This window comes from Synchiropus splendidus, chromosome 3 (assembly GCF_027744825.2).
Source record: "Synchiropus splendidus isolate RoL2022-P1 chromosome 3, RoL_Sspl_1.0, whole genome shotgun sequence".
Taxonomy (NCBI): domain Eukaryota; kingdom Metazoa; phylum Chordata; class Actinopteri; order Syngnathiformes; family Callionymidae; genus Synchiropus; species Synchiropus splendidus.
In genome coordinates this window covers 27261631-27276460 of record NC_071336.1, presented here as the reverse complement: position 1 = coordinate 27276460, position 14830 = coordinate 27261631, and the positions used below count along the sequence as shown (strand labels likewise).

General features: G+C 40.5%; 1 protein-coding gene across 6 annotated transcripts in view; it reads left to right on the top strand.

Annotated features, from left to right (window-relative positions):
- The window catches only part of snx16 (sorting nexin 16), a 30199-nt gene that overhangs the window by 3463 nt on the left and 11906 nt on the right, over positions 1–14830 (top strand). Inside the window, exons 4-9 of one of the 6 annotated variants that reach the window (XM_053859917.1) lie at positions 3754–3902; positions 4266–4335; positions 5737–5873; positions 5950–6063; positions 8516–8550; positions 11566–13806. In XM_053859917.1, the coding sequence (XP_053715892.1) occupies positions 3754–3902; positions 4266–4335; positions 5737–5873; positions 5950–6063; positions 8516–8534 (489 nt within the window). In that variant the 3' untranslated portion in view covers positions 8535–8550; positions 11566–13806. Of the gene's footprint in view, positions 1–3753; positions 3903–4265; positions 4336–5736; positions 5874–5949; positions 6064–8515; positions 13807–14830 lie in introns of those variants that run through there. The other 5 variants (XM_053859919.1, XM_053859915.1, XM_053859913.1 and 2 more) reach the window with 5 other exon arrangements.

The window sequence follows — 14830 nt, the reverse complement described above, 5'->3', positions numbered from 1 at the left end:
ATTAATTAATTTACGTTTTAACACATATTCTCTGGGTGAAGTGACACCAAAGTCAAAACAACATGCCTCCTCACAGTGGCAACACTAGCGACGTTCAGACGCGACCAAACCAAAAACGCGCTCGACAAAAGCATAGCAATTAGCACGTATGCCTAATGGAGGTACTGGAAGTGTTGCAGTATTGCGGAAATATGACCCACCTCACGAGTCACGTGACGCGACATCACCCAGCGCTCCTGTCCAAGCCATCCACCGGGCCACAACAAATGACACTCGAGCGAACTTTACCACTACCGGGTAATTCTGCACGCTCTGTCATAATAACTGAAGCGATTGCGGGCTTCATTTGCAAAGATATGCGCCCGTCTTCCGTCGTTGGAAACGAGGGCTTCAGGCGGCTAATGAAAGTAACAGAGCCACACTACGTTACGGTGTCTCGCAGACGTCTGTTATCCCAAACATGCACCAGTCAGTCAAAGAAAACGTGAAAAGTAAGCTTCAGCCAGCAGTCAGGGGGGCATTACAAGTGATGCGTGGACGTCTTCGCAATCTTACACGGATCTGACAACTCACTATATTGATGAGGAGTGGGACCTCTTGTCGTACGTACTACAGACCACATGGAACTGTTTACATTTTCAATGGCTGAGAATATCTTTTTTTCATTTTGGTAATAAAATAAAAACGCATTAGTATTAAACAGCAGCATCTTTTGGGTGAATTTTTAATGTCATATTTCTAATAACGCACCAGTCCCATGAGCAGTCACATCTGGCGTTCTGTGTCTGGATCTTTATTATCATTTACTATGAATCCTTCATTCATTTCCTGTTGAATGTCAATATGATACTAGTATTAATACGTTGTGTAACTTGTCATGTGATCATGCCAACAGCTCAGAAAATGGTTTAAATACTAACCTGAATCGAGATCGGATCGGATCGAATCGAATCGAATTGAATCGTGATAATCGTTTCTAAGTCATGAGAATCGGAATCGAATCGATTCTTGAAATTAGAATCGATACCCAGCCCTAGCTGTTGATCTAGTGATGAAGCAGGAGATGCTACACATAAATACTTTATTAATCGCCGAAGAGAAATTCCCATTTCCAGCGCCATGACAGGTGGAAACATAAGAGCAAGTAAAAACAATAGTAAAAATAAAGATAAAAAAATAAAATAAACAAATAAACAACAATATTAATCAAAACTTTGTCCAAAAATCATTAGTGAATTACTGAACTCCTATTTTTAAGTCACTTAAGCAGCGATTCCTAACCTGAGAATCCTGCCGGGCGGATCTGGACTCTTGTGACACCGGCGTGTTCTCTTAAACAGTCACTCATAGTCGGTGACTTCAAACGGCCAAAGCCTGTCCTCTCGATTTAGACCCAAATTCAGCTCGATGATGGAAGCCTAAATTCAAACCATGATGTGGAATCAGAACCATACGGATTGAGTGGGGAAAGATGTCATCAATGCATGATTTACAGTGATGATGTTGGGCTGTAAATAACAAGTGTCAGATGCTTTTTCACATTGAGACACATTATTATTTGATATTTAATGCTGCACAGTCAAAGTGGCTCATTTTGTAGATAATTCAGGCGAGGTGGTCGACATCTGGCTTTTTTGTGTGAGCAGGACATGTTTAAAGCCTGTTTGTTTGCTTGCAAATCGCCTGGTCTATAAACCTGTGGTATTCACTTCATCCTATAAGACTGCTCTTAAACAGCGGATGCCGATTAAAACCAGTATTGCAGACCCTCATTATTGTAATGCATTTATACGAGCACATCCCACTTTTATGCCATTTTTGTTGTGTGCCTCACAAACCTTTAAAGTGGCCCATCCTTATACAACCTGTTTTAAATCATCCACCCGCACTGTCTTATGTTTGTGGTGCCAGTTTCAGCAGGGTGGTTGAGCTGTTGTTTAGATTCACGGTGTCACCTGCTCATCTGAAGTCTGTCATTAACCTTACCCTGTGGAGGCGTTTCTGCTGTCTCCTCTGAGTATGAGCTGATGTGACATCCTTAAAATCTGTCTGACAGATCACATGAGCGAACAGTCAATAGCCGGATTATTCTTATGATGTAAGCACATGTTCAATAAAGATCTTCCTGGTTCATTCAGTGAGCATGATTGACAGAGAAATTTAGACTAGGGGTGGACAACGAAATCTCCTGTATGGCCACAGTATAAACCGTGACTGCTGTGAGGGCCCATCATGTCAGAAGAAAGACGGCGATGACGACATACCATGATGGGAAAAATTCAAAATATACACCTCAGTAACAGGGGAAAAATAGACCTAAACCGATGCACTGGAAGTGAGGATGTTAGAAAAGTCAATATAACTTGAAACCTATAAAAATTAGATGCTTTTTTTTTTCAATTTTCTTTCAATGTATTTTGAGGAATGAAATATACTAAAGACAAAAAAGAGAAATTTTAGTCCTATATTCACAGTTGAACTAGTAAATAGAACCAGGACAAAGAAACTATGAGAAAAATCAGTTTTAGTCCGACCTCATGTTTGTGGTTCTCATATCCACAATCTGCTGGATTAGGTTTTGCAGATTTATTGTGAAGTGGTCATTGTTGCAACCTGATAGCAACCATTGGCTGGGTCCAATTTCTATCCCTTTTCTTCCCTGTGGGACTCTTTCCTCTTGCAGTCCAAATGCACTCAGGTTAATTGGGGATTCTGAAATGGCCCATTAGCGTTAAGTCAGCAGCCGCACATCAGCAGTCGTATCTATCTATCTAGAACATAGCATACATTACATAAGCATTGTGTACATTTTGAGGTGGGATGTCCTGTTTTTTCTGATTTTCAGTTGTTGGAAATATGGAACTTGTGTTCCACATGATGTCGGTGTTGGCCTTTTTAAGATGTCGGCGGAACGGGACTGTTTGATATTTATGGAGTATTTTATTTCAAGAAATGTCCTGTAGAGTGGTGCCCCTCCGGAGGCCAATAACATTTTAAACCCCCCAAAGGGTGACAAATGTCTGACGCTTGACCCACTTACCTTAAGATGATGTGATTTATAGCGTCGAATAGAGTATATTTCAAGGTGATTCATTTTTATAGATTTTCATGTCCAGTCCTGGTTTCAGCAGAGTGAGTCAGCTGATTTTATATCCAGTACTTCTCCATCCTGGATACATCTAAAGGTCTTATGTGAACACTAGTGTCATCTGGTTTGTGTAAAGGAGGTGAGAGAAACTTTCAGCAATGTGAAAGATCAAATGCAAGTTTCGTCTTCTGTTGAGTATTAAGGTTGGATTGAGGTGTCATCTGACTCAAATTGCTATGTGCTTTTGAGTCTTTTGCCTTGCTTTATTGTACTGTTGTCAGGTAGTTGTGGTTCAGGCATTTTTTTTAAACTCAAGAGTGTCTTTCATTGGAGAAAAGTTGGGTGAAATTTACTTTATTTTCAGTTTGATTTATTTCATTTTTCCTCTTTTTGAGGGTTGTTCTTCCTAGTAAAAACTTCAAAATCAAATTTGTCAGGCTACCATGATTTGCTTTGCTGATGCGCACAAATCCTGTCCCTGGTAGTGGAGAGCCGTGCTTTGACAACAACATTGACAGCATGCAGTAATTTATGGCAATAATCCTTTGTTATCATTGCAGTGATGTGAGTTTACTATGAGACCGTTTACGCAGGACTTAGGTCTAGAAACTACCTTTGACTGATGCTTCATCTCATCATCATCTGATCTGATCATTTGTTTTTAGCTCAAAGAAATGTTTCCTGGTTTCCGCCTCTCGCTGCCCCCCAAACGCTGGTTCAAAGACAACTATGACAGCGACTTTCTGGAAGACCGACAGCTTGGACTACAGGCTTTTTTACAAAATCTTGTTGCACACAAAGACATTGCAAACTGGTATGTAATTTATTCTCCTGTTTGCTCTGTAAGGTGCCTGTCAATTAACTTTATTTTAAGATGTTCACAACCATAAGGCTTCTTTTCTGAGCTCATTCTTTGATATAGGTCCCTACAGTTGGATCAACCTTCACCCTCTTTTTCCTTTTCTGGAATCCTTTTAGTTGTTGCTGACCTCTGAAACATCCATCAAGAACTTTATTTAAAATGAAAACAATCAGATTATTCAGTTACATCAGTTATTCAGTCACATTATTCAGTGAAGTGTTCCTTATGTAAATCTGTGTGAGCTCATCTTATGTAATTGTTAGTACACTGTCACGCAAAATGAAGCCTTCAATGCAATTCTTTCTTCCTGGACAGTGTGGCGGTGAGAGAGTTTTTATGTCTTGATGATCCTCCTGGGCCCTTCGACAGTCTGGAGGAGAGCAGGGTGAGTCAGTATGTCAGCGTGTGTTCATGCGTTTGTGCTTTTTTTTTCCTAGCAAGAGGCCAAACAAATGTTTAATTACTCAACAAAGCCTTCTGGATTTGAGTAGAATAAATTAGCAACTAAATCTACAGCAGGAGTGAACAATGCTGAGAGAGGTTGTGTTTTGTTGTTGATCTGCTAGTAGAAGAAGAAAGTGTTCGTGCTCATGAATATACATACATGTTTACATAAAGCCAGATAGACTTGTTCATGTCAGCTCCTAGAAGGAAGGTCAACGAATGGGAGTCTATTGTTAGGAGGAGTGGCGTTCTCTCTGCAGGTTACCACACTGGACCCGTGTCTTTTACCTCCTTTACTCAAGCCACCTGCATCGCCACTAACACTAACAATTTCATTGCCTTTGCCTGCAAATAAATATCTGTCTATCTTTGCATTTATTGCATATGAAGTCCTAAAAATGTGTTTCAGAGATCAAGCTCCTTGCAACATTCATATTGGGAACCTGATTTGCGAGCTGTTGGTTCTCTTTATAGTTGATGTTCATATAAAAAGACTCTTGCTCAGTTGAAGTAATTTCCTCATGGCTGTGGTCTTTTATATCAGTCTCAAAGCCAAGCTGATGTTTAAAACCTTAAAACCTTTTTTTATTAATGGATCCTTATTTTGCATATACATTTCATTAATATTGTTAAAAATGTGTTGGCCTTGGATCTTTTTAAACTCTGCCATAACAATACTGTATTTGTTAAAATTTTTGATGTTAATATTTATTTTAATGCCTTTCTTCTTTGATGACTGGTCTCCCAGTGTGAACTGCATTGTTGGTCTTGATCGTGCTAGTCTCTGGTGAAGATCAGACCTGGAAATTAGTGATGAAGCTGTGAGGTTTTCCATGCACTTGGTTTGATGTGCGCAAGAATGAGGTTTTTGGGTGGTTGAAACGGGGGACCTCCATTGTGTTTTTTTGCCGCTGAAACCTGGAAATGAACTGCACAGTCCACGGCCTGAAGCAAACACATTGTACAGCCGATTCAACAGCTACTACACCTGTGCATTCTTCACTAAATTACCTGCTGGATTACTTGCAGCACTCTACAAAACTCAACACAGACACATCATTCTTGGCAATGGTGTTGACACTTGATCTGGTCGGCAGTGGGTAAGGCTGTTGCGTGCGTTTTCCCTCAAGCTCAACCTCTACCTCTCACCCCCTCTTTATGAGGACATGTGCAGTCATCATGGAGGAAGTGTCGAGTTCAATGTTGAAAGTCAAGTCTTGCCATGACGTCTCCTTCCTGAGATTGGCTCTCACTGGAGTGACCGTCTCAGTGTCATATCTTCACCCTACCTTTGGTCTACTCCAGCTACACATACAACAATTATTTTTCTCATTTGTCTTAGGCCTTTTGCGAGACCCTAGAGGAGAGCAACTACCGTCTACAGAAAGACTTGCTGGAAAAGCAGAAAGAAATTGCCTCTTTAAAGAAAAGACTGGAAGAGCGGGAGCAGACCATCCTTCTCCTGGAGAAACACATCAAGTTAGTACTAATTCTATTGTAGTCACCTGCTGAGTGCTAAGTTAATAATTGTGATTGTATTTGTGTGTGCTGTCAGTGGCGAGTGCGCAAGTCCAGAGTCCCCATGTGGCCTGTCAGCTCAGGGCAGTGAGAGCAGCGCTGACGTCGAGTCTTCAGCTGCTGAGGCTGACCAGGAGATGACAGATGACGGGTAAAAAAACAAGTACACTTTTCACTGAAGTGTTGACACAGCACATGTTTAAATGAGCAACACATGGCCATCCTTACTAGACTCTCACACAGCTAGTTGTTTTTTGTTTTTTCCTCAAAACAAAGTCTAAAATAAATGTTCTGTTAAAAACCGAAAAAAAGGCTGAATTTACAGCTCTATAGTCGTCTGGAGTTAGATGGAGCATAAATGTGTTTTTATTATCAACATGTTCTGCTGGATTTATACTTGCTTTGCCCGCCAAAAATATAATGACGGTTAGAGAGTTAGAGAATATTCCGCGAAAAATATTTGTGTGATTTTTGATTGATTGTAGTGGAATTGATGACAAGTCGTCACAGGATATTTGAAAGGAATCCCATCTTCCATAAGACTTCTTTTATTGTCTTTACAGTTCATTACAATATTTTGAGGGAATCTTTCCTTCTGAACTAAAGGAGATGTACATCTGTAAAGCGTCAATGGTCATTCCTGTCGAAGTGACAAATCACAAGTACTGACAGTATTCATATTGAAGACATCTGTATTATTGTCAAATGATGACAATACTTATATAAAAAAAAACAATTGAAAGCTTAAATCTCAGATCCTGCTGTTTGCTCTTAGAGAAACAATGTTATTTGAAACTTGCATTCTGTTGAGAGCCATCAATCCTTTCGATACTTCAGTGACAATGTTTTTTTTTATTTTCATTTTAAGATACAACAAACAAAACAAATTGTTTTCTCTTGCAATGTTGTAAGTAGATGGTCACGATGCGAGCTTTTCATTAGACTTAAGAAGTTTGATTATAGTTCCCAGATTTGCTGATGGCCGTCTGCAATTGATCACAAACACATGCTCCTTAGAATGTTTTTTTTTTTTTTTTTTTTTTCATGGACTTTGGAGCTGCTTGTGATTGTAGTCCAGCCGTTTAGGAGCTCTGAATGGGCATGCTAACTGGAAAAGTGTTTTTGCAGCAACTATTAAATGGCCCAAAATGTGTCATCAATCCTTAAAGAGCAACTGAACACGCCACCTTTATTCCAAAAATGTTCTTTCCTGATCTTGCACGAGATACATTCCTCGCTCGTCTTTGTGCATGCACTGAATCTTTCTGTTTGGTTAGCTTTTTGTATGGCTGGTGTTTTCATTAGGATCCAAGACCAGGTGAAGTTAGTCGCAACCAAGCACTTGCACAATTTCCCCTATTTAAATAAGGTTACAGTAGTAGCAGTTATGACCCAAGTATAGCAGTAATATCACTGCCATGGAAGTGCTCCCTGGTGTAATCCCGCTGTGCATGATAACGTCCTCCTATTGATCCACGTAGAAAAAGTGGATCAATATCACCTCTATTCTTATGAAATAGAGGTGGCGTGTTCCTTGAGGAACACCATGGAACGGCATACTAGCAGGCTTATAAGCACTCGCGTCCGAGATTCACCTACGGGAGAGTGCGTTGTTCATGCGCTCACGTCAATTCAGATCATGAGATTGTGAAACACTGAACTAGCTTACTGCTCTGGTGCAAAGAAGACCGTCTCTGCCGCATGACTTGGTCAAATAAGGAGGTGGGCGGATTCAGAGCTGGAGCCCACTTCTGACCTAACTGGGCTTTGCTCGCAAAAAATAGAGCTTCCAAATAGAGCATCATCATATGCGGTGCTGCATCATGGAGAGTTCAAGATTTGAGACGTGCATCAGTCAAGACAGTTGGATTTGCCAATGAGTTGCTCTTTAATGACGTAAGTAGTGGAAAACTTGAGCGTAGGTGGTTGAAAGGTTTAGAGAATGAGCATTCTGTTCCTTCATTAATGCAGCTTCATGCCGATCATTTCTGTGGCCCTTTTGATGTGTTGAGTTGCCTGGTGAGCGTGTCGAATGATCTCTGCCGAAGTTGTCAAGACGAGCACGGGGGTCTTTGTTTGCTGCATCATATCTCAAGTGGCTTTGGAAGGCCAAGGGACTTTTTATTGAACTTATCAATCATCGAATCATGCAAAACAAGCCCTTTTCTATACAGAGAAGTTGTTTTAAAAACTTTTTGCAATTATGGGAAGAATTGGTCTCTTGTTTCTTTGAGATTAATTCCTCTTCTGATTTAATTTATCACTTTTCCCAGTCGTGCCATGTGGCGTATTCTCACACTAAATCAACGATGACTGTCAACAATCATTGATCCATCTTTATTAAACATGGCTTTTCAGTTTTTTGTTCCACAGACAGCCGCTGGTGGTATCTAAGATTACTGTTACATGAAAACACAGTTCCAGAGGAGTCTCTTAATGAAATTTTGGCCATGTTTAAATACTTGTTAAATAGCTCCCCAGAAAACATGATTGTAAACTTAGGCGCCACTATTATTTCTATTACTCCCACCTGCTCATTTTCATTCTGCTCTTCAAAAGATGAAAAGTTTTCTTTGATTTTTGTTGACCTTCATGTCCTGCAGTGGCGCTGCTCCAAACTGAAAACGGCTCATGTGAGGTACCTGATTCACCGGTGTAGGCAACTTTCTGGTGTCTCTCTTTTGTAATTTTCTGTCCAATAACCTGCATCCCTGTATTTGCTGCTGCACGGTCGTGGACTTGTCTTCAGTCTGTATAACTCAGTGTCATGTGGGTTCTGATTCTTTGGTAGTGTTCCATCACAAGCAAATTTGCTCTAAATCCTTTTTTCTTGAGTCAAAGATGAGATGTTAACACTTTGGAAATAACATGAAAACATTATGAGGAGCAAGTTTTCAACCTCGAAAAGGGAAGGCTGATATCTGGAGGTCTTGTTCACAAGTGACAGATCAAGTGTTTACCTTTTTTTATTGGGTCACTCGTTTACAGATTGCTCTTTGACATTTTCAATTTAACTAGATGTTCCATAATGATTAAGGAAGAATCACAACCTCTTCATGTCTTTGCAAACAAGATGTTTATGTGGGGTCGAGTCACTTTCATTTCACTTTAAGAGGCATTGTTTTCATGATGTTTTGAAACTGACACCTAGTTAATACCTTGCTGTCTCTTGTTCTTCATTACATCTCATGACATTAAAAGCACAGTTTACTTTGGAAATAATGCTCAGCTCTGTTCCACTGACAGTCATGTAGTGAATGCCAAGTTTAAGGAATAAAAAGAACAAACAGAAAAATGTCGGAGAACCTCACTATCACTCTCACATGTAAATGATATATGCAAATATATATGTACTTAAAAGCGCACACACACACAAAATATCTGATTATCAGATCGAGACACAAACAAAACAGACAAAAAAAACTAGACAAAATAACATATACTGTAAAAGACACAGACTTAGTACATGAAACGTGCATGTGGTCACAAAATAAATGAAAAGCATTCTGGGACAGTAGACTTCCATTTCCCACCTATTTTTACTGTCCGCCATTTAAGCTTGATCGGCTGTTGTTCTCTAATATGATCGCACATTGAACCATGTCAGGAACTGCCGTGTTCAAGTGGTGTGGAAACATCCAAGTTCCTGAGTTGGCAAGCTTCGAGCACTCTTTTTTTTAGTCCCCGGAAAACAATGTAAACAGCAACACATTTAGGCCCACAACAGCCACATGGAAGTTGTTTGACTTATTTGATGGTTGAGACAGAGAGTGAGAGAGCAGAAGCCAAACACAGTCAGTGATGAGTCTGTCAAAAGATTCCACCACCAAAATCATATAATCTCTTCCTCATGTATCAAGTCTTTAGACCGATAAACTTCCTTGGTTAAGCAAGTTGACATTTTGTTAATTTTTTATTTTTGTCTGTTGACATTTTTAGTGTAAAATGTTGAGTCTTTTCATGTGTTTTGTATTATACGTTTTTGCTTTCAGTTTTATTTTCAATTTTTTTCCAATCCAAATGTGTAACTCAAATACCAGCACTATTTTGCAGTGTGTCACTTCAACCGCTAATGGAAAACTTAAGCAAGTGAAAAAAAACAGTTTGGAGGCTTCGACAGTAAAACTAGTACGGCCTCTCAACTTTTATTGCCTCGCTTGTCATCACATATCCACACGATGATCTGAGTGAATTGAAAGTGGCTCGGCCCCAAATATATGTTTTTGCCTGTGATTTTTGTCAACTGTTTTGACTAACACAAACTTCCTGTGTAACCTTTCTTCTCTTATCATGTGGGTAGGATTTCACTTCTCCCTCTGATCTCAACCTCCTTATCTTGTAATTGAGTATCAAAAACATGAACATTCACGCCAGCGTCAGCAGAGGTGCGATTACATTGCGCTACATTATGTGTGTGGGGGATGTGACGTTTGACGCAGATGTAATACGTTTCTATGGACACGTCAGGCGACATTTTTGGCGTAAAAGTTAAAATATCCTGGCGGTTGTTCGTCTACATGACAAAGAAGCGAAATGGCAGAGAATAGTGAGTACATCCTTCACATTTTTATAAATATTTTATTGTGTCCTTTCATGGGTCAGTACTGAAGATATGACACTTTGACACAATTTAAAGTAGATGGTGTACAGCATGGATAACGGTGTAAATTTGCTGCTCTCCTTAAAGTGTCTAAACTGTTGCCCACCAAAGTCTAGTTCACAAGTGCCCAAACTGTGCCCACGTAGCCATTTTCCCTCCCCGGTGTCATGTGACTCATGAGCGTTTCAAGGTCTGAGGCGTGAATGCAAGTGTGTTAAATGTGTTGTTGCTCTCATTCTGGTCACTGGGAGTTCAACATGACACCTGGGGGCAAAGAACTCCGTTATGGAAAAAACAATCGCTCTACCTGATGATGGACTAGGCGATAAGAAGAGGAAACGGGTTCCCCTCAGATCAGGCCGTGCCATGTCTTCTCACCCGCCCATCCGATTGATTTTGATGCGTCTTGAGTGAGATGGGAAACAACAACTCGCCAAATTGTGTTTGGTTGAATGCACTTCTATTCTTTTTTTTTTTTTTTTTTTTAAATAAACTGCCTGTTTTCTTTGGCATTTTATCACCTAAGTGGGAATACAACAAAAGAAAAAAAACTGTAGACAGCAACTGTTTGGACACCAAACGATGGACGTGAGACGAGAGACCTTTGATCCTAAACCGCCCGACCTTCCTGAACACACAGCAGTGCATGTTTTAATGGCCATTTATACAATGAATAGTACTGATGTGAACCCACACCCACATCTTCATCCGGTCGTGTTTGAGAAAACATTGGTTGCCTCTGTGTTCAGACGAGGAGGAAGTTTTCCGAATAATAAAAAGGAAGAAATGTGGTCAGGTCGAACATCAAAGCAAAAGTCCGGGATAGAAATGTCATCAGTTGCTCTTCACGATTCATATTCCACTGCTGTTTGGACTCCGTAACCCTGGACATCTGTCCTTCCAGATGACCTAAAAGTTCCACCTGCATGTTCGTGTGCCTCATTACCTCTTGGAAAGCGCCTGGCTTTTCTCACCTGGTGTTTTCGTCCTTTGTCCGTAATGAGCCAGTCCCTCAGCCCCTCCTCTCATGCCATCCTCCTTCTCTTCGTCTAGCGGCAGCTGTGAAGTCCAGCTGGTGAGATCCTCGGTGTGTTGGTGCGGGCCGTCACTCAGCGTCTCTCCTCCGGTCATCCAGGTCACTCAACTGGCCCACCAGAAGCTGGATCAGTAACCGCGCTTCCCGGTCACCACGCCCCTCCCAGGCTTTATCCAAAGCCTTTTTTTCATTTTCTTCCAAATCATCCCGAAGTGTCGCAGCAGGTCTTAACAGATGATGATGATCCGCCTCCTTCTGGACGACCCTCGCTGAGACTATCCTTGTTCACCAAGTCCTTGTACCGGACTCGGACCTTAAATCAACATTTGGCTTCCAGACCAAAAATAAGACTCAGGAGATCAATGTGTGATCACTTGGGCAGCAGATATTCTTCAGTATTTGTTGCTGAAGCGAGAGGCGCTCTGTACAGTTGCGCCAGTTTTAAATCCAAGTGCGTCCGCCTGCCAGCACACCTGGGCTGTACATTAGTCCTTTTTTTAATGGGAATTATGATGTTCCATTTTTATTGCATCTGTTGATCTGTGTTTACGGTCGTTTGTTTGTGATAATATGTTGCGCACTTTCTCCCAATTATCAAATATGAAGGAAACACGATGGTTTCATTAAGACTCCTGGAGATGGCGAGCGCACTCATATCGACTATTGAAGTCGTGTCGCTTTTAAATTCACTCATTCCGCTTTTAAATGGTGAAATGTGAGGCGGGTTTCAATTCAACTGCTGCGTGAAATCCTAACAAGACCTGGAATTCACATGAAAAACTTGGTGTTAAGACAATCGTTTTTTTTCTCCATTCACGACTGGAATGGAGCTGGAAATAATGGGCGACAAATGTTGCCCTCTTCCTGGGCCGAGTATCATTATTGAGTAAACCTCAGTGCAGAAATACTTGAATTAAAATCTGCTATTTAGTAACACGTCTCCGACTCGGTAGACGGTTGCATTTCTGCTCTTTGGTGATAGCATCTTAGTGAGCAGCTAGTGAGCAGCAGATTGAGCTGTTGACTAACACAAGCTCGTGTTTGGACCGACTTTTTTTCCTTGTGGTTTACTTGCTTTTTCAGCTTCATTTTTCAGCAGAGTAAATAAGCTTTCCACCCTGCTGTAGTGCTGTCGGTGAGCTAAACAATCGCTACAACAGTGAATATGACTTATTTGTAATATTATATTTCTGTTGCTTCTTCATTTCAAACCTCTTCTTCCAAAAATGGCTGTTGAAGGGCAAGTCAGCGTCAGTCCTTCTCTTTGCTTTGCCTCTTGTGCAAAGCCTTTTTCGACTTGCTTGAGCAGCTCGACGATAAAACAAACATCACAGTGGAGGATTTATTGTTTTGAAAGCCATTTATTGAAGCGTGACGCCTAAAGATCTTGTATTGTTTTCCCACACAAAAGAAAAACAAGCCATGGAATCATTGTGATGAGTTTGTGCTCAGCTTTTGAGATTTAAAAAATGGAGCCGGGCGGACGGTCATCAAAACAGGTGGGCGTCAGTGGAGGCGGTTAGGCTTTGGCAATCCGCTTCAATGTGCTGCACTTTTTATTTATTTGACATCACGGTGAATATTTGTTTTCTCTCCCGTAGTGATGTCAGACTGCTAATGAAGCTGCATGAAGGCCAACGGGCGTCTTAACTTAGTGAAAGCAGAGCAAAGACGATAAGCCACGCTCAACCCTTTTTTATTTCAAGCTTGAAGCTGTAAAGCTTGAATCCATGTAAACACTGACTGACACGGAACTCTTGTGAAAGCCATATTTGAAATCTCAGTCTCGGATAAACTATAGTAACCTGTGCAGGTGACTGTTCCCAAACTTGTGAAGCACTTTAGGGATGAATGACTCTGTTTTGTCGTCAGAGAAAAGTGCCTTCACCTTCTCTGAGTTGTCTCATTGTGTAGTTTATGTCATGTACATTTCAAGTGCCTTTACTATATGTCACTTCATTCGTGGTGTCGCGGTGGCTTTGTGTGTGTAACTGTTGATTTAGGACCTTGAAATAGCTTCACCACTGACCTCGTGAAGGAAAACTAAATTACACTCATGTTGTTTGATGCCTGAAATGAAGAGCTTAGACACTTCCAGTTACGTGATACTGTTCCTCTTTGCACACAGCTGGAGCTCTGCTGGATTCCTTAAAATTGTTCTCTGGATTAAATATTATGTATTTGCGGTGAAGTTGGGCTGTTCCAGGTGGCCCCTTTAAAGCTGGATTTTCTTCTGAAAATGTAATAAATTCCTACCACAGATGAATTGTGTCTTCATAACGTGGCTCCGCTGCCAATTATGCAAGCTTATAAACGTATTAAAACATGCGATGGCACCTCCAGCCATGTTTTCTGAAGGTTCTCAGAACTTGAGGGTTTATTGGCTCTAATCTCCTGAAATGATGAAGGCAGCGCTGGTGTTTGCCTTATGAGCGTCAGCAAGACAGTAGTTTTCAGGGGCCTTCAGTGTATGAAGTGGGTTGAGATGAGATGGTGGGACGGGACGATCGAGGGAGGGAGCAGATGTGGCTGTTGGAAATCTAAAGTTAACACAAAACTGATGAATACATTTCAAGGAAATGTTTGTAATGCGACAAAGAACAAATGACTACATTTTGATGGATCGGGATTGGCACCTCCTGTAGGATCCATGACTTTTTTTTTTTTTTAATTCACAAAATATGTTGAAAATGTATTGAATTATACAATAAATAAATGAAGTCCGATATTTTGGGGTAAAACTTAAGAAAATATATTTATTTTTTTCTTTTTATATAAATGTATGGCATGTCTAGTGTTTTTCCTCCATTTAAAATAATGTTTCTTTTTTCTCTGACTTAAAAAAAGGTTTGTTTAAAAAAAAGTCTCCTGTGTTTCCATAATTCATTTCATCTTCTCCTTCATTGAATTGTATGAAATATTTTTTAATGATTGATAAATAATTCTATGCAATAAACCAGTGATCAGCTTGGACTTTTACATGAAAGTCCTAATTTCATTTCTTTTTTAATTCTCTTCTCATAAATTCTGAGTATCTTTTTCACTGAACCACTAAAACCGTTTTTCTCCAAAAAAAAAAAAAAGGTTGTGTGCCCCTTTGTGGAAAATGATTGCCCCCTGGAACTGTCGAACTTGCACATTCACGCAATAAACATGTCTCAGTCACACAGAAAAGCTGGGGAGAATGTGCTCAGATCGGTTCTCTGTTATTATGGTGCCTCTCCTATGGTGCTTAACCCCTTTCCCTGGGCGATAGAAAACCTGTGTGTGTGTGTGAAGACG